The 19,290-nt window shown below is 39.1% G+C and overlaps 1 protein-coding gene across 1 annotated transcript in view; it reads right to left on the bottom strand.

The window, feature by feature from the left end:
- Window positions 1–710: 710 nt before the first annotated feature.
- XPNPEP3 (X-prolyl aminopeptidase (aminopeptidase P) 3, putative) overlaps window positions 711–19,290 on the bottom strand; it is a 69,987-nt gene continuing 51,407 nt past the window's right edge. The window contains exons 5-10 of the mRNA XM_008566689.1: window positions 14,165–14,227; window positions 13,024–13,137; window positions 8,270–8,355; window positions 4,235–4,415; window positions 2,894–3,014; window positions 711–981 (exon numbers count right to left, since the gene is read on the bottom strand). Coding sequence (XP_008564911.1) covers window positions 815–981; window positions 2,894–3,014; window positions 4,235–4,415; window positions 8,270–8,355; window positions 13,024–13,137; window positions 14,165–14,227 — 732 coding nt within the window. The 3' untranslated portion in view covers window positions 711–814. The remainder of the gene's footprint in view (window positions 982–2,893; window positions 3,015–4,234; window positions 4,416–8,269; window positions 8,356–13,023; window positions 13,138–14,164; window positions 14,228–19,290) is intronic.

Raw genomic sequence — 19,290 nt, 5'->3', positions numbered from 1 at the left:
CCATCCCTATGTGGGATCCGAACCCGGGGCCTTGGTGTTATTAGCACCGCACTCTACCGAGTGAGCCACGGGCCGGCCCATGGAGGTCTTAATTTGTAGTAGACACATATGTATTTTTCTTTCTCTTCTATTTCCTTATTAAGAATCTAAACACTTTCCAGGTCCCAGGCAACCAAACAGCAAGAAAGACTCAAAACTGTTTTGTTCAATAATGAGTGTTGCTGGAATCTGGACTATGGTCGAATGGTAAAACTTCAGGACACGAGTGCTCCTGAGGGCTCATGTAGCTCCAGTAGACACACAGGATCTGAACAGGTAGGGAGGAGTTATGGAAGTATGTATTGGCCACTCACAATCACTGACGGGTGGCTTTTAGCATAGGAAGAGACCTTGGTTATTACCTCAAAATATAGGCATCACACAAACATCTGATGATATTAGGTGGATCTCAGCAAAAGTACAGAAAGAGAAGGTAGTGAAGAGAAAAAGAAGAGGATTTTCTATAAGTTTAAAGGTATTAATTGGAATGCATACACATATGTAACCAAGACCTTTCCTTATGTTTAAAAATTAAATCTGCTCAGGTCATTAATTCTACAGAATTAATGTTACTAAGGCTGCAGTAACATACTGTTCAAAAATGCATTTTTCCAGATTTCTATCTACTTAAAACAAAAAACCAAAAACACACAATTATACAGCTGCTGCATTCCCAAATGGAATGAAGGTATAAATGTACACGCAGAGACACTCAGAAAGCACATGTGCAGGGGTGCAATCTTGCACCTGAGACGCATGTTGGCTGAAGTGACAGTCAAGAGGCCCTGCTGCATATCTGTTCGATGTCACTCATCTCTTTGGGACAATCTGCAGACAGGATGAGAGGTGAGTCCTGAGTCACCACTACATCATCTTCGATTCGTACACCAAGGCCCCGAAACTTCTCTGGGGCATCTCTGTCATCCTCTGGAATATAAATGCCTGAGAAAGAGAAAGAAGAATGTGTTGTTCATCAATGACAGTAACTGGGTGATTTGGGGCAAGTAAGTTAACCTCTCTGTGTTACAATTCCTTCTATAATACTGGATCTTAACAGCACCTACCCAGTAGGGTTGTGAGGATCGAGGTAATACATGTAAAAGTGCCAGGTACATAATGATCAGTATGTGTTGGCTATCATTACTAGAATTAATATTACAGTTATTTTATATATTAGTCTACAGGCTCCATACAACTATGATAATGTTGATCATGATTCTCTCACATTCTAGTGGCTCAAGCAAGCCACTAAAGTTACTTAGGAGTATGTCAATATAAGCTGGGAGCCAGCAGATTATGTAAGTGTATTCTTTCTCTGCCTAACAGTCCCCTGGAAAAAGGGCACTTTGCAAAAATAAAGATAAAATGTATTTAAAATGTATTAAAATAAATACTTATTTAGAGATTATTAGCTTTAACAAGCAGGGGCTGAAATAGTCACTATAAAGTTATTTTCTCTCTCAAATATGCTATAAAAATAACCAATGTACATGATATAAAAGAGAGAAATAGCCTTTAATTTACATTTGGAAAAATCTAGAAGCCCCAGATACCCTTTCTAATCATAAAGTTAGACAGACAACAGGATATTAAAGAAATTGCAAACTTCCTCCAATATATTCACAGATACTGCTCCGATAAAAAGAAAAAGGTCAGCAAAGGAAAACGCAAAGTCTAAGGAAGTACTATGTGCACTCATGCACCAATTAGATTGAACTAAATGGTATCTATGGCCACAGACCACAACATATGACTGGGTTCAAAGGGTGGTATAAAAGACATTTCCCAGCCATAACTTAGAGATTAAAACATGTGAAATCTAAAACTCAGACATTTTTATGACAAAAACAGCATCAGTGTTTAAAAGTCAACTTTTGTAACATCAATATTCATACTCCAGCACTGAATTCTGCCTAACACCCAGTATCATTCAAGTTAGGTAACCTATTTGATTGTGAGCTTTCTCCAAAGCTTATGAGAGGAGTTGGATACCGAGAAGTGGGGTCATGCTGAGAAGTTCAACACAGCTTGCAGAGGTGTTGCAACTGAGAACATGGAGTCTGCGTGTCTCTCTGCATGCAACACTGGGGGCTCTGGAAACCTGAGTAGCCCACCACCACTAAATGTGAAACTAGTACAAAATGGCCCTGGCAAAGGCAAGATTAAAAAAAAGATTCATTTCTTACTATCTGCTTATAGAAAGTATTCTCCATCTATTGTTTATTGGAGGAGTCAAATTAAGCAAATTGCTTGATATTAAATAAGAAAGCTAAAGATAAATCTAAAAGTTACCTTTTATATTGGAGAGATTTTATTCCTGTCTCTTCTTTTTTTTTTCTTTAAAGATGACCGGTAAGGGGATCTTAACCCTTGACTTGGTGTTGTCAGCACCACGCTCAGCCAGTGAGCGAACCGGCCATCCCTATATGGGATCCGAACCCGGGGCCTTGGTGTTATCAGCACCGCACTCTCCCGAGTGAGCCACTGGGCCGGGCCAGAAATTGTTACATTTTTTTTTTCCTTTTTGTCTTTTTTTTTTTTCGTGACCAGTAACGGGATCGCAACCCTCGGTGTTGCGCCCATACCGCGACTGGCAACGGGATCGCAACCCTCGTTGTCGCGCCCGCACCAGAGCGGACCGGTCTCTATATGGGATCCGAACCCTCGGCAGGAGCGCCGCTGCGCTCCCAAGCGCTGTACTCTACCGAGTGCACCACCGGGCCGGCCCTATTCCTGTCTCTTCTAATTTAATTATGTTGATTCAGGTAAAAGTAAACAATAATAAAATAAAAATAATAAGTGTGCTATTACTATGTGTCTCAAGGGGTCAGAGGCTGCTAACACTTCTCCTTACCTGGCTCAATGGTGATTACCATACCGGGCTGTAGAGGGAGGGAACGGGGCATGTCTGGAGTGTCATGCACATCCATCCCAAGGTAATGGCCAACATGATGAGGGCAGTATTTTCGAGCGGCCTGGAAAAGATAATTACCGCGGTATTACCAGAGCAATGACTCCTTAAGGGGAAAGTTGGGCATGTATAGATCACTGAGATATGTGTTAATACCTCTCCCACGGTTCTACTACTCATGTTTAACCTATCCTTGGCTAAGGATTAAGAGACCTGATAAACGGCCAACATGATGAGGGCAGTATTTTCGAGCGGCCTGGAAAAGATAATTACCGCGGTATTACTAGAGCAATGACTCCTTCAGGGGAAAGTTGGGCATGTATAAATCACTGAGATATGTGTTAATACCTCTCCCATGGTTCTACTACTCATGTTTAACCTATCCTTGGCTAAGGATTAAGAGACCTGATAAACTGCTACCTCTTGTCTGCAATTCTGCTAATGGCATTCTAAATAATCTGCATTTCCATTCCCACTATTTAATATGTTACATATATTCTGATGTGGGTAATTCCAGGAATGACTGTGGCAAATGAAAATCTCTTTTCCTGGAGAAGGGAGGATGACTGTGGCAGATGTTAGAATAGCTCTCTTCTTCCATGTTCACACATCCTTCTCAGGAAGCCTACTCTGGAGACCCTAAGTATTGCACAGCAACTTGTGGAGAGGGCATTATTGGGCATTTGCCAGTGTGGATATTTCTATCAGTTAATTAAAGATTTGTTGGCCTGAGTAACAGTGAATTCATAGCTTCTTTTCTATTGATAATAGAAGTTCTGGCTGCCTAAACTGGAGGTGAGAGATGCCTAATGGTCTGTCTGGCTTGACCACTTAGCATATTAATTTTGAAACTGAGATCTTACATTTTTACTGAATACTATTACATTTTGGATACAGACAGAATTCATTAAAGACGTGTGGGCATATGGTTAAAGTCTCAACAATGTCACTGAAATAACAAATATCTTCCCCTTTGAGTTCCAGAATCACCAGAAAAAGATGAAGAGTTAGCCTCTCCTCCTTTTTTGTGTCCTGCACCAGACTTCATTTTACGTTTTCTTAATATTGAGCTAGTTATGCAGTACGCGAAGAATCAGAATGTGCTGCCATCTTCTGGGAGAAATAAGTACTGACTTCCTTTGTTTCAATCTATGTTAAAGCTAAGTCGCTCTTACAGTTGAAGAATCACAAAGACCATTGCTAAACCTAATTTGCTTTATATAGGGTAAAAACTGAGCAGTATGTTAAGTGTTCTTGAGAACTGGGGTCAAGAAAGTGAAGTACCTTGAAGGCACTGTTTTCTTTAATGTTCTTCATGATCCCCAACTCTTTAAGCTTCTGTCCTATCAGTGTCAGCATCATGCTATAGATGTTCTCTAAGCTTGTCCCAGGGGAGCAGAGGGTCAGACAATCTCTCTGGATCTCTAGAACAGCTTCATAGAGTTCTGCCTGAGGTGCGGTGAACCTGGGAACAGAAAACCAAAGAACTTGAATTTAGAATAATCTGATATTGTAAGAAGTTTGCTTCTAAGTTTGATTAGAAAAATTTCGGATGATGATGCAGCATTGTTGATATTTACTAAGTACTGATATATCATTACTGACAGGACCTTAATCATGCCCTAGAAGCTCAATGGGAAGAGCAATAATCCTTCAAGATGGAACAGCGACACAGTCCTTCATATGGTCAACAGATATACATGAAGGAGGCTAGAAGATGTACCCAGCCATGAATGCAGTCAGAGGTCCACACCAGGCTCACCCTTGATTCTTTCTAATTCCTTATATACAGACTACCATTAAAAAAAAAGGGAAGAAAATCCTAGGGATCCACTTCTGTTAAGTGAAGTAGATGTCATTAGATAAACTAGTCAATACCTGGACTGCAAGTAACTTCCTAGTATACGGGTATCTTTAGAATAACAATTTCTTTAGCAATCATGGGAAAAATGGAAAAAAAAGTCAGCTAGGGTGATAAATGATATGTATTGTCATACATTGTTGAAGGGAATGTAAATTAGTACAGCCAACTAAATCAAATGCTTTAAAGATGTTCTTATAATGTGAGCTTGTAATTCTTCTATACGAATCCATCCACAGAAAATATTTGAAATTCAAAGAAGTCGAACGTACACAAATGTTCACTGGAATATTTTTTATAATTGCAAAATATTAGACAAACTCTAAATGTCTCCTAATAGAAGAATGGTTAAATATAACAATATAATAGTATAATGAACACCTATGTACCCATCTCCTAGGTTCAACCATCATCAACGTTGTTATGACTGTATCATCTATAAATGCACCCATACTCTACTCCACTACAGTATTACTAAATAATTTTTTAATATTTTTTTTAAAATGTGAAATTTACATATACTGAAATGCACAAATCTGAGCTGTACAATTTTGGGGTGGGGTACCAAATTTCTTCGTTAGGAATGGTACAAATGAAAGATCTTAAGTGGATGCTTTGGTACACAAGCTATACAATTTGGACAAATGGATGTACCAATCTTGATAAAGTTGGGGACACTAAACTCCCAAATTCTCTCTCTTTTTTTTGCAGCTGGCTGGTAGGGGGATCCGAACCTTTGACCTTGGTGTTATCAGCACCACACTGTAACCAAATGAGTAAACTCCTAAATTCTGAATCTTCTTTGCCAGTAGAAGTAGCTCTTCTGACTCCATCTGAGAAAGTTAACCCTGTTTTGCCTGAGAACCTATAGGTATCTCCCCTGAGTTGGTTGCCTTGATTGCTTGGTTGCTTCTAGACCTATAACTAGACTCTAGTCCCAGCAGGCTCCAAAAGATTAGTTACAAAGTGTGACCCATGAGGAAGGACACTGCATTCCAAAAAGAACTTCATGATTTTTCCAATTTATACAGACAAAAATCTGAGAATATGTGTGGGAATGTATACTTACAGTTTGGGATGATAGCAGAAGGAACATAAAGTTGGATCAGGCTGAATTTATTGATATGGGTCCATTAAACAGAGATTTTGGATTCAGTGTTGTAGCTCAAGGAGTCAGAAAAGCTCTAACAGTTTGGTTGGCTGGCTGGTTGAAACATGGACAAAAATATAGCCCGCAATAAATGAACTCAAATGCCAGAAATGGCTTGGTATACTGGAGAAGGAATTTTATCTATGAGTGTAATATAAATCCCACCTGAGTTTCCAGACAGCCCTGTAGATTTTGGGCTCAACACTGCAACATCAACTCTTGCTCAAGTTTACAGCCTGCTGACCTGTCCTACAAAATTCAGACACGCCAGCCTCCACAACCAGCTCCTTAAAATCAATTAATCAATCTACTTATACACATACACACACGCACACATCCTCTCGGTTCTGTTTCTCTGAAGAATCCTGACTGATACAGATCCATATCCCGATCATTATATGTAGAACATTTCCATCTTCCTAGAAAGTTTCCTCATTTCACCTTAGTTTTGCATGATCTAGAACATCATATAAATGGAATCAAACAATATGTACTCTTTTGTGTCTAGCTCCCTTCAGTGTGCTGCTTCAATCAGTAGTCTGTTCTTTTTCACTGAGTGGTATTCCATTGTATGAACAGACCACAATTTGCATATTCATTTTCCTATTGATGGACATTAAAGTTTTTGGCTATTGTGTATAAAGCTGTTAAGAACATTCTTGTACAACTCTTTTTGTAGACATATGTTTCCATTTTTAGATAAATACCTACAAGAAGAATCACTAGGTCAAAGGGCCAGTGTTTATTTAACTTCGTAAGAAACTGCCAAATTTTGTCCACAGTGGTTGTAACATTTTACATCACTTTGAGCAGTGTAGGAGAGTTTCAGGTGCACTTCATTGTTGTCAGCAGTTGGTATAGTTAGTCTTTTTAATTTTGTTTTTTTTAAAAAGATGACCGGTAAGGGGATCTTAACCCTTGGCTTGGTGTTGTCAGCACCACGCTCAGCCAGTGAGCAAACCAGCCATCCCTATATGGGATCCGAACCTGGGGCCTTGGTGTTATCAGCACCGCACTCTCCTGAGTGAGCCACGGGCCGGCCCTAGTCTTTTTAATTTTAGCTGTTCTAGTGGATGTGCAGTGGTAGCTCATTGGGGTTTAATTTGCATTTCCCCAATGAGTAAGCGTCTTGTTTGTCTTTCTTTGTGAGATATATATCAGTGAAAAATTCATCTGTCTTTGGCCTGCCTATTCATTTTCTTAGCAGTGTCTTTCGAGAGACCATTTTACTTTTTTTTTTTTTTTTTTTTTTTTATAAAGATGACCGGTAAGGGGATCTCAACCCTTGGCTTGGTGTTGTCAGCACCATGCTCAGCCAGTGAGCAAACCGGCCATCCCTATATAGGATCCGAACCCGTGGCCTTGGTGTTATCAGCACCGCACTCTACCGAGTGAGCCACGGGCCGGCCTGAGACCATTTTACTTTTGAAAAAGTCTAACATATAGTTTAGTGATCAGTCAAGGATTTCCAAATATTTTTTATGCAGATTTTGGGGCTCACACTCTCTGTAGCTCCCTCTCTTCAAGGATTTTCTCCCATTTTTTTCTGGCTGTTCTGCCGGCACTTAAATTTACCCTCTGACACTTTAAACCAATAAGACTGTGGCTTTCTGCCGCTCAAGCTTTGTGGATTGGGGGAAATGTCCCCAGGCAAAAAGACCTAACCACTAAATTTACCCACAATAGTTCTGTCAAGAACAGACTTGTGGGCCGGCCGTGGCTCACTCGGGAGAGTGCGGTGCTGATAACACCAAGGCCCCGGGTTCGGATCCCACATAGGGATTGCCGGTTCGCTCACTGGGTGAGCGTGGTGCTGACAACACCAAGTCAAGGGTTAAGATCCCCTTACCGGTCATCTTTTAAAAAAAAAAAAAAAAAAAAAAAAAAAAAAAAAGAACAGACTTGTATAGTTTCTGCCTGTTTTCGGAAGCTTTCTTGTGCCTTTAAATAGTTGTTTTCAATATTTTGTCCAGATTTTATAATTATTATCTGTGGAGGATTAATCCAAGCAAGCTATACTACCATAATCTAAATATTACTTTTGTAATCAGGACAAAAAAAAAAAAAACCACCTCCAAATTTATTTCATAAATATAAACGTCTGTGTGTTAGTTAACTAGGTGTTTCTAGGTGCCTGATATGATTAACAAGACCACCTTAGAAAAATAATCAGGACCTTTGAAACAGCAGCTAAACTGACCCAGAAGGGATCTGTATATTTCTTTACTCATTTATTCCAAATATATCTATATTCCAACTCATACTCCTAAAGAAGCAGTGGGATATGTTACTCTGTAGAAACCCTTACCTGCCATTGACGGGCCAGGTACGGGTGATGTCACTCACATAGCAGGAAGACTCACAACCTCCATCCAGAAGCACCATTTCCCCATCCTGGAACAAAAGTAAGATAGGTTACACTAGGTGACCACATGATCGTAAGTTCTTTCTTCTAATCTAATCTATGTCTTTCATTTTACTAAAAAAAGCTTAAATTTAAAAAAGAGTAATCTCTGGTTCTTCCTCACAAGAAACACATCATCTACATTTTTCAAATGAATTCGCTCAAGAAAGGGGTGGCACTGTATATGGTTAAGTAATAGGCTCTGGAACCAGACTGCTTGAGTTTGAATTACTAAGTGTTAAACATTAGCACATCATAAATATTACCATCATCATTATATATTAATTTTTAAAAAATCCTATATTAATTAGTATCCAGGGCCTGACTCAAATGTGATTACCCATAACAATTTAACTTTGGAATGTCACTCTCCCTTCTGCCATCTGTCATAATACATGTGGGGAAAGAAGAAAACTTTGGCTAAATCTTTAACTTACTCCTTGTCATTTATATTGAAATGATCTATTCATGCCCTTGAAGACAGGGCATATTTTTTTCATATCTAAGTAAGCACAAAATCTGACACACAGTAGAATAATGGGTAAATAAGTACTGTGTGTACATATATACACACACACGTGTGTGTGTGTATGTGTGTGTGTGTATACATATATAGTAATGGCAACTTCAAAGAATGAATTTGGTTTTTATTTCTGGCATTAAGATGGAATAAATTTCCTGTTAGAAAACAAGTAGATCCTGGATAACAATATATTTTATGAAATGCTAACATTATATAATGTAATAGATGTCTGAAAGATCATTTCTCTCTTCAAAAAAGACAACCCAGAACTGAAATTAGTGATAATAAGTAGCAGATTAGGCCGGCCCGTGGCTCACTTGGGAGAGTGCGGTGCTGATAACACCAAGGCCACGGGTTTGGATCCCTATATAGGGGTGGCCGGTTAGCTCGCTTGGGGGAGCATGGTGCTGACAACACCAAGTTAAGGGTTAAGATCCCCTTACCGATTCTTTTTTTTTAAAAGGTAGCAGATTAGACAGACAGCTGAAGAGAAAATTAGTTTCATAGAAGAGAGGCCTACCAAAATCACCTAGAATATGACAGAGAGTGGAAAGGCAAGGGTAAATACAAAACAGAACTTAGCTTATGAAGAACAGAACAAAAAAGTCTAACATATCTAGTTGAAGTCCTAGAAGGAGTAAATAGAGAGAATATAGGAAAGGTAATATCTGAAGAGATGATATCTGAGAATTGTATGGAACTGATGAAAAACATGAATCCACAGATTCAGGAAGTAGAAACAATAAATTTATTTACATAAATTTACATAAAAATGAATTTGTACTTAGACATATAATAAAATTGAGAAACACCAAAGAAAAAGAGATCTTAAAAGCAGCCAAAGCAAAAAGAGATTTCCTATAAGGAACAATTAATAATTAGTGGTGTTTTTTTTTTTTTAATCAGCAACACTGAATGTCAGAAGACAGGAATAATCAAGTTGATGACTGAAAATAACTGTCAACCTAGGATGGTTGTCTCAGCATAGCCATCTTTCAAGAATGAGAATGAGACCTGGCCGGTAAGCTTAGCTGGCTAGAGAGCAGCCTTCTAACCCCAAGGTCATGGGTTCAGTTCCCCACACTGGCCAACCTTCATCTAAAGGTAGATGAAAAAGTAATCCCAGAAAAGCCATCTAACATGTCAGAAGGAATGGTGAGCATACAGATAAATCTAGCTACACACTGTCAGGCAAACCTGGAGTCTCACTGGCACCCCTACACCAACACCATGCATAAGAGGGTCTCCCTAAGCACTGAATGAGCCCACTTACCAGTGGGAGGTGGACCTGGAACTCAGGAGGTGGGGTTATCACATACATGCCCACCAGCTATGGATGTGGGATTGTGGTGGGACTGGAGGGGTCGGAATAAACCCTTTGTGCCACACCAAACTAACTAACTAACAAAACAAAAAATAAACTCTGTCAGAAGGGTTCTGCTTTGATCTACTTCTGAGAGCTAGATGTAGCTGTGGGTGGTAAGCTTAGAGGCAGAAAACACAGGGTAGCTTGCTCTCTCTGACTGCATTTCTGCCAAAGGTTTAGAGCCTTCATATTTGCATACATTTCAAATATATAAAGTTCAAAAGTAAGCAAAACGAAACTACCTATGATAAACTATATTATCTATTAGTTGCAAAGTAAAAAGAAAAACAAAGACATGATTACCATCAAAGTTAGTGGATAGCCACAGTGGTTATACTGTCAGAGAAAGGATTATCACTGGGAAGGAATACATGGTAGGAAATACTTCCTGGGGGTGGAGGGATAGTAATGTCATATTTCAGGGATTGGCAAACTTTTTCCAAAAAGGGCAAGACAGTAAATATTTTTTCCTTTGTGGGCAATATCATCACTGATGCAACTACTTAACTCTGCCACTGTAATTGGAAAGTGGGATTGCCTGTGTTCCAATAAAACTTTATTTACATAAACAGGTGGCAGGCTGGATTTGACCCGAGGGTGGTAGTTTGCCTACATCTGTTCTATTTCTTGATCTGGGTAATGGTTATAAGAGTGTTCACTTTATAATTACGTATTAAACTGTTCCTTTTTGTTTTAAGTACTTTCCTAGTAGGAAAGTTATATATATATATATATATATATTTTTCCTTTTTTTGTCTTTTTTCGTGACTGGTAACGGGATCGAAACCCTCGGTGTCGCGCCCGTACCGCAACCGGCAACGGGATTGCAACCCTCAGTGTCGCGCCCGCACTGCGCTCAACCAGTGAGCGGACTGGTCTCTATATGGGATCCGAACCCTTGGCAGGAGCACCGCCGCGCTCCCAAGCGCCGCACTCTACCGAGTGCACCACCGGGATGGCCCGGAAAGTTATATTTTACAATAAAAAATGCAGAAAGAAAGGAAGAAAGAGAGATAAAAAGCCTCAATATATTAAAGATACTGAATTAGTAGTTAAAAAGCCCACAAAGGAAAATACCAGGCCCAAATAGTTCCATATGTGTGTTCTACCAAATTTTCAAGAAACGACGATTCAAATCATTCCATAATATTAAAAAAGAACTATTCATTTTATGAGCTTAGTTTGACCTTGATATGAAAACCAGAAAAAAACAGTATGAGAAAGAAAAATTATAGGCCAATCTCACTCATGAACTCAGATCAGAACATCCTAAACAAAGTATTAGTAAGCTGAAACTGGTAGTGCTAAAGAAAAGATACTCAATTTCATTGATAATTAAGGTAATAAAAATTAAGACCATAGTGAGATACTATTTTATACCAACTAGAATGGCAGAAATTAAGAAATCTGATAGTACCAGGGAATGGAGAAGATGTGGCCAACAGAATTACACACTGCTGGTGAGGGTATAAACAATACAAATATTTGAGAGATAACATCAAGGTCTCAGCTTTGGGTCCCTAGACTGGCCAGTTGCCAAAAAACAGAACAAACCAAAAAACCCCAAATATTTGGGAGAAAATTCATATTATCATAAATATTTATGAGTTAAAAAAAAGTCTCCCCCAAACTATATATAGCAGTACCTAATTTTTATATACTTCATAAATAAACAGAGCTAATTCATTCTGTTTGGGAATCATGTATATATGATACAACTATTTTTTGAAAATCAAGGGAAAGAAAAATTTAGGATACCAGTTACCTGTGGGAGGGAGGCAGTGGGATGGCACAGAAGGAGGGTACATAAGTAGGTGCAATGTATTGCTAATGTCTTAGCTCTAAAGTTGAGTGATGGGTATTCTTTTTTTTTTTATTCTTTTAATTTTGGTGGCTGGCCAGTGTGGGGATCCGAACCCTTGACCTTGGTGTTATAACACTGTGCTCTAACCAACTGAGATAACCAGCCAGCCTCCGGTATTCATTTAAAAAAAATTATGCTGCATAATTTGTTTGCTATATATATATATGTTTTTGAATTTACTGCGTATTAAAATACATAAGAAATGGACTTAATAAAAGTACACACAATTCTTCACTTATATAGTCACATGGAGAGAAAACGATAAAAGATATGTTCCCACACTGCTAATAAAGATTTCTTAAAATACTTTTGCCCTCAAAATATGCTTGGCCCACTGTTGTTGCCAAGTCCTTAGAGAAGGTGTGCTATAGAATGAAATGAGCAGATGCTTTGGAGTAGAATATTTGGCTCTGTACTAATGAGTTGTTTAACTTTTTAAAGTTTATTTTCTTCATCTATTAAACAGGCATGTCAATAATTGCTCCTACCAGTACAAAGTTACAAAGTTATGGTTAGATAGGAAGAATAAGTTCTGGTGCTCTAAGGTGACAATAGCTAATAATATTATATTTTATATCACAAGATAGCCAGAAAAGAGGATCTTGAATGTTATAACCACAAAGAAATGATAAATGTTTAGGTGACAGATACACTAACTGTTCTAATTAGATCATTATACAATATATGCATGTATCAAAACAACAAATTGTACCCCATAAACATGTATGATGAAAAAAATAAAATGGATGGGAAAAAAATAACTGCTCCTATCTAACAGGACTAATGCAAGGATCAAATATGATACTGTCTGTAAAACTACTTTATAAAAGGGGACCATGAGGTTAGTGAGTTTACTACTAGGCGTCTGAACCTAGTAGGAGCAGCACTGAAGGGCATTTACGTACCTTGATGAGTTGATTATTCTTCACATAGTGCAAAGTGTTTGACCGATTACCACCAGCAACCACAGGGGGGTAGGCTAAGATATCTGCACCACGAGCCCGGCACTCAAATTCAAACTATGAAAGACAACAGCAAGGTATAACTAGAAGGATTTCTGTAGGGTTGTCTAGCCCAGGCTCTCTTCAATAGCCCATATCTCTGTATCAGTACTTACCTTAAGTCATTGCTGGAAAACTATTCATCATATCTAACCAAACCTTTTACGGTGTAATTTCAGTCCATTTCTTTTCCACATACTATAGTCTATACTAAATATATACTCTTATTCCCATCAATACTGTAATTTAATCCTTTTATTAAACGTTCTTTTCTTTTGAGTGTTCTTTAAATTTCCTATGATTTTCAAATTAAGTATAAAAGAGAACACAGAAAACCTATGATGAAGGCTGAGTCCAGAGATACAGTTACGTAAGGTTACTGTTTGTTTATCCTTATTTAGTTAAACACCAAAATATGGCTCACATTTTTTTTTTATTTTTTAAAAGATGACTGGTAAGGGGATCTTAACCCTTGACTTGGTGTTGTCAGCACCATGCTCTCCCAAGTGAACCAACCGGCCATCCTTATACAGGATCCGAACCCGTGGCCTTGTTATCAGCACCACACTGTCCCGAGTGAGCCACAGGCTGGCCCTATGGCTCACATTTTTAATAGCTCTTAATTATTAATTTCAACCTTTCAAATAGCTACCAACCTAAATGCTCTGGAAAAAGAATGCTTGACAAGTTGAAAATTCTACTAATTTCACTACACTGTAGGATGGAGCTGGAGATTGGTGAGTTTCTGCCACTATCTATAGCACTGAAATTCTTCTTTATGTTTACTTAAACAGTATTATTCTTCTCATTGTGCATTGTTAAGTCTTTCCTTTTTCATCTATTCTACTTTGCAATTTTTTCCCTTTAATTGTAATGCTGCATGTTTTAGACTCACCTAATAAATTACCAGTGACATTTGAGAACCAAATCCTCTCGAATGACATGCTGGTCCCTACTATGAAAACCGAGTGTAAGCCATCTGTGAATCAATAATATTACTTTACATTTGCCTCCAATAAGAACTTTCCAATCATCTGAAACTCACCTTAGCATAAAGAAAGGCTTCCTCCACAGGGGCTTTACTGGCAAACATGGTCTCTATGAAAGCCTGCAAAGAGAAAGGAGGATGAAAAGGACAGTCTTATTCTAACTGTGTTGCTTCCTCAAATATTCAAATGTCTCGAGCTCAAGTGAAAAGCACCTTTCCCCACAATTTTGTCAACCTGAAGTTGTGACTCATTGGCATAATTATATAGATTTCTTTTTTTTTTAAAAGATGACCGGTAAGGGGATCTCAACCCTTGGCTTGGTGTTGTCAGCACCATGCTCAGCCAGTGAGCTGACTGGCCATCCCTATATAGTATCCGAACCCGTGGCCTTGGTGTTATCAGCACCGCACTCTACCGAGTGAGCCACGGGCTGGCCTATATAGATTTCTGAAGGGAAAAATATTGCTTTCAGGAATATTGATTAATGATAGATTTAGTGAAAGGGTACCCAACCTTCCCACTTAGAATATATACTGAATAAACAACATGGGAACTGCTATGGTTGGAATGTGTCACTTCCAAAATTCATGTTAAAACTTAATTTCCATTGTGGTGATATTAAGAGGTGGGGGCCTTTCGGGAAGTGATTAAATCATGAGGGCTCTGCCCTCATGGATGGGATTAGAGAAAAAGGGCTTGAGTAGGTAAGTTCAGCCCCTCTTGCTCTTTTGCCAGCGATCCTCTCATTTTTGCCCTTTCTGTCCCTTCTGCCATGTGAAGACACCTAGACGGCACCATCTATGAGGAATGGGCCTTCACCAGACACTGACCCTACTGGCACCTTGATCTTGGACTTCCCAGCCTCTAGAACTGTGAGGAAATAAATTTCTGTTGTTTATAAATTACCCAGTCTCAGATAATTTCTTGTAGCAGCACAAATGGACTAAGACAGAAACACATTTGTCATTTATATAAGATGCTTCTAGAGCTCTCGAATGCAGTAAATTATGGATTGAATGGTCCAATTTATAGCAGGGTTTCCCAAAGTCAGCACTATTGACATTTGGGGCCAGATAATTCTTTGTTGTGGGGGGCTTTCCTGTTCAATGTAACATGCCAGTAGTACCTCCTAATTGTGACAACCAGACACTGCCGAAATGTCCCCTAAGGGACAAAACTGTCCCCCATTGAGAACCACTGGCCTACAGTATAAGTACTTTTATTAATTCTGTTACAGCCACACCTTATATTTTCTATTTTTATGAGCATATATGTTTATAATTCACCACTCTACCTTGCTCCAAAAAGAATTTTGATAAGCTTACATGGATATATAAAATATGACAAGACAGCATAAATTCACAGTAGAGTTAAAGAAAAGCTTTAAAGGGGTGGGGCAAATGGAGCTCAAAATAAGAATAATGCACACCAGAATGACCTTTACGACTACTATGGCTATAATGGGTAGGCCACAAACTTATCTCTCAGTTTTCTAGCAGCCAATGTGAAAAGGGAAACCCTGTCAGCTACATAATTTCCAGTGTCTGTGGAATAAAAACAAATTGGCTGCACAGTGATTACTATATGATACTATAAGTAGAAAGGAATTTCTCTCGAGCTGTTAAAATGCATGCAACATTCATAGGAATGTTTTTAGTAACATTTCTCAATATAAAGTAATGACATAATCGAAAAGCCCAAGTAAAAGCAAGCGGGACAGCAGTGGGTATATTTGCAGATGACTCCATATCATGTTTGTTTACTGTCTCTCCTCAACAAGAATGCAGACTGAGGACAGTGATACCTGGATAGTCTATTTTGCTCACCACTGGATTCTCAGAACCTAGAGCAGTGCTTGGAAGATAGTAGGTACTCAGTAAACGTCTGCTAGATGAATGAGCAATTAAAATCAGTTAAAAGACACAAACGTACAAATGTTGACAGATAACTAGTTAGTACCACATTTTTAGCATGAAGCCTTAAAAAAAGGGGGGTGGTGGTGAGAGGGATAGGCAGTTTTAGTGAGCTCAATCACTCAACAGAGGGATCTGTCTTTATTAATTTTCTTTTGAACCCTTAACAAATGGCACAGAGAATTTTTGAAGTCATATGTCTTTTACACTGCGATGCAGACTAAACAGGAGAGAAAAGTTCCTCTTGCTTCCTAGGTGGTCAAATGCCTGATCTTGCCTTATTTCTTTTTGTTATGAATATGCCTCCTATGAGTTAATTTCTTCATAGATGATTCCAGATATACATGACACATAGTTCAAATGCCACCTATCCTTACTATGTGCTTAACGTCCTTCCTATAAAGATCAAGGGGTAGAACTTCATGACTGACACTTGTCCTTAGGGTTGTCTTGTCACAACATAGCCCATACTCCTTCACTAAGTGCTATTTAAATGTTTGTACTTTGATTCTTTAAAAGTGCAAAATGTGTTTTCTTTGCATTTCACTCTATATATCTCATAATCAGAGGACACATTACGAATGAATACTATACAGCTTATGGACAAGGGAGAATGAAAAGAAAAAGCATTTCAGGAACAATTTCATAAGTGTGTGTGTGTGTGTGTGTGTGTCTGTGTGTGTGTTGTGTGTGTGCGCACGTGCATGTGTGTGATACAAGAGCAGGGAGACTACGCCACTGGAAAAGGAAGGGGAGGGCACTCTGCACAGAAGGGTAGCATGAGACTATAGGCCATCTGAGTTCTGTATGGCTAATAGTTAAGCACATGAAGGAGTAAGAAGAGAAAAAGTTGGAAAGGTAGGCAGCAGGGACCAGATCATGAAAAGCCTTGCATAAGCATTTTGAAATTTAAACCTAAAAACAACAGGGAGCCACCAAAGAACTTTAAGTAGGAGAGAGAGACGGTCAGAGTTTTAAAGATCACTCTGGCTAGGGTAGAGTTAGACTGAGGCAAAACAGAAGCATGGAGACAGTAAAGGGATACGAGGTGCTCTACTGTGTTAGGCATTTTCAGTATTTCATTTCATCTTCTCACAAGTCTATGAGATGGGCACTATTATCCTCACTATGGCTGTGGAAACAAGGGCCAAAATGACACAGCTTTGCATTTAAATCTGGGTCTATGTGTTTTCCACTACACTATTCTGCCTCTCTAGGAGTGGACTTAGATGTAAGGATTAGGGAGAAGCAATTGTCTAGGATAACTTCCATATTTCTACCTAAAGTAGCTGGATAGATGTTAATATTATCGATCATGAAAAAGAATACAGGAGGAGGGTCAGGTTTGGTGGAGGGTACAGCACAAGTTTAGATGACTAAAGGAAACTGGTAGAGATGTCCGGGAGGGAAGGTATATGCTCAGCCACAGGAGAGACCTGACTTGGACAAAATCTCCCCTCACTTCCCTCCTTTTCCTTCTGCCCATATATTTAACTCTCTGTCTATAATAAGTACTTAACTCTAATGACAATGTCCCTTATTTTAAATCACATCACAGTGTGACAAAATCAAACAGATCAGCATCACATTAGCACCAATTATATTTGTTTTTTTTTGTTTGTTTGTAAAAGATGACCGGTAAGGGGATCTTAACCCTTGACTTGGTGTTGTCAGCACCACGCTCAGCCAGTGAGCAACCGGCCATCCCTATATGGGATCCGAACCCGGGGCCTTGGTGTTATCAGCACCACACTCTCCCGAGTGAGCCACGGGCCGGCCCAGCACCAATTATATTTGGCTTCCCCTCCAAAAGAAGGGAAACTTTGGTCTGGGCTAAACAATGCAAATATAGTGTAATCGTTTTTTTTTTTTTTTCCCCTATATAATTATTCTTAAGGAAACTATTTTGCCCAGATATCCAAAAATCTTACAGAAACATTTTAGAGCAGAATTGGAAATGCTTAAGGAATATAATTACTTGCAGCTAAAGATATTCATTAAGAAAAATAAGACCAAACTCCATATCCCTGATACTGGGTTGGTAGATAAAGGGAATGCCATAAACTTAATACTAAATTTTAGTCTGTCATAACAACAGCATGGACAAGTGAGGAAGTATGGATCAGACTACTACTAAGTGAATTCATAACTGATTTAATACCTTATCCAAAGACATCTGATCACTGAACTGATGTCAACCCAGAGGGAGCCCTTAACAATGTCCAACAGATCTGTTCTTAGCTCCCTTACTTTAAAAATCACTGATTTGAGGAGCTGGCCAATTAACTCACTTGGAAGACTGTGGTGCTAAGAACACCAAAGTCAAGGGTTCAGATCCCCACACCGGCCAGCTGCCAAAAAAAAAAATCAATGATTTGAAGAAAGACACAGACATATGCTTATCACATCTGTATTAGTAGTAAGTTATCTTTGCAGGTCTGGCTGTGGTTAGAGCATTGGACACTGTATTTGAAGGACACTAAAAAACTAGACAGCACATTGAGGAGGGTCACAAAAATGAGGGAAAATATAACATATAAGAAATAGTTAAGAAAAACAAGAATATTTAACTTTGGGAAAACTAAAGGTAGAACACAGAAAAGCGGACCTCAAATGTTTGTGTACTATTATGCTGTGAGGGATAATTCCATCAGGCCTGGAATTAGCCTGAGCTGTTTTGCTGCTTCTGCATGACACCCTGATCCTGGTCAAGGCCTGATACACACTGATGAACAGTGCTGTAAGGAGTTTCAGAGCAGTGTGTATCACCTAGTCAGTACTGATAACAATCGGATCGGTGCTTGTACTTGGTTCCATGAGCTCTCTGGAGGGCTTTGCTATGAGATAGTAGGAATATGCCTATGTGACCAAAACCAAAACCCCCTAACTGAGATTCCATTTTGGGGTCTTTGGTTGAGGTGTTCTGTGCATTCATGGGTGGTTCCTGTGAGAGAAAATGCATCCTGTCTAGCCCTTACCTAGGGAGGACAACAGGAGCCTGCACCTGGTTTCTCTGGACCTCTCGGTGTGAGAAAGCTACTGGCTGTGATACACATCCTTACTTTAGCGCTGTTGCTATATTGGAACCTTTTCCTGTAATAACTGTATATTTGTAAGCACTGTCATTGGGTCTCCTTTAACAATTAATGCTGTTTAACTGCCACTGTTAGTGCAGCTGGCTTTAGAAATGGGAATGCTTAAAAAAAAAAAAAAAGGGCCGGCCGGGGGGCGCACTGCTACGGTGCGCCGCTTGGGAGTGCGGCGGCGCT

The sequence above is a fragment of the Galeopterus variegatus genome, unplaced genomic scaffold (genome assembly GCF_000696425.1).
Source record: "Galeopterus variegatus unplaced genomic scaffold, G_variegatus-3.0.2 Scaffold262, whole genome shotgun sequence".
NCBI classification, from domain to species: Eukaryota; Metazoa; Chordata; class Mammalia; order Dermoptera; family Cynocephalidae; genus Galeopterus; species Galeopterus variegatus.
Note: the sequence above shows the minus strand (reverse complement) of the source record. Positions and strands in the feature narration are given on the sequence as shown.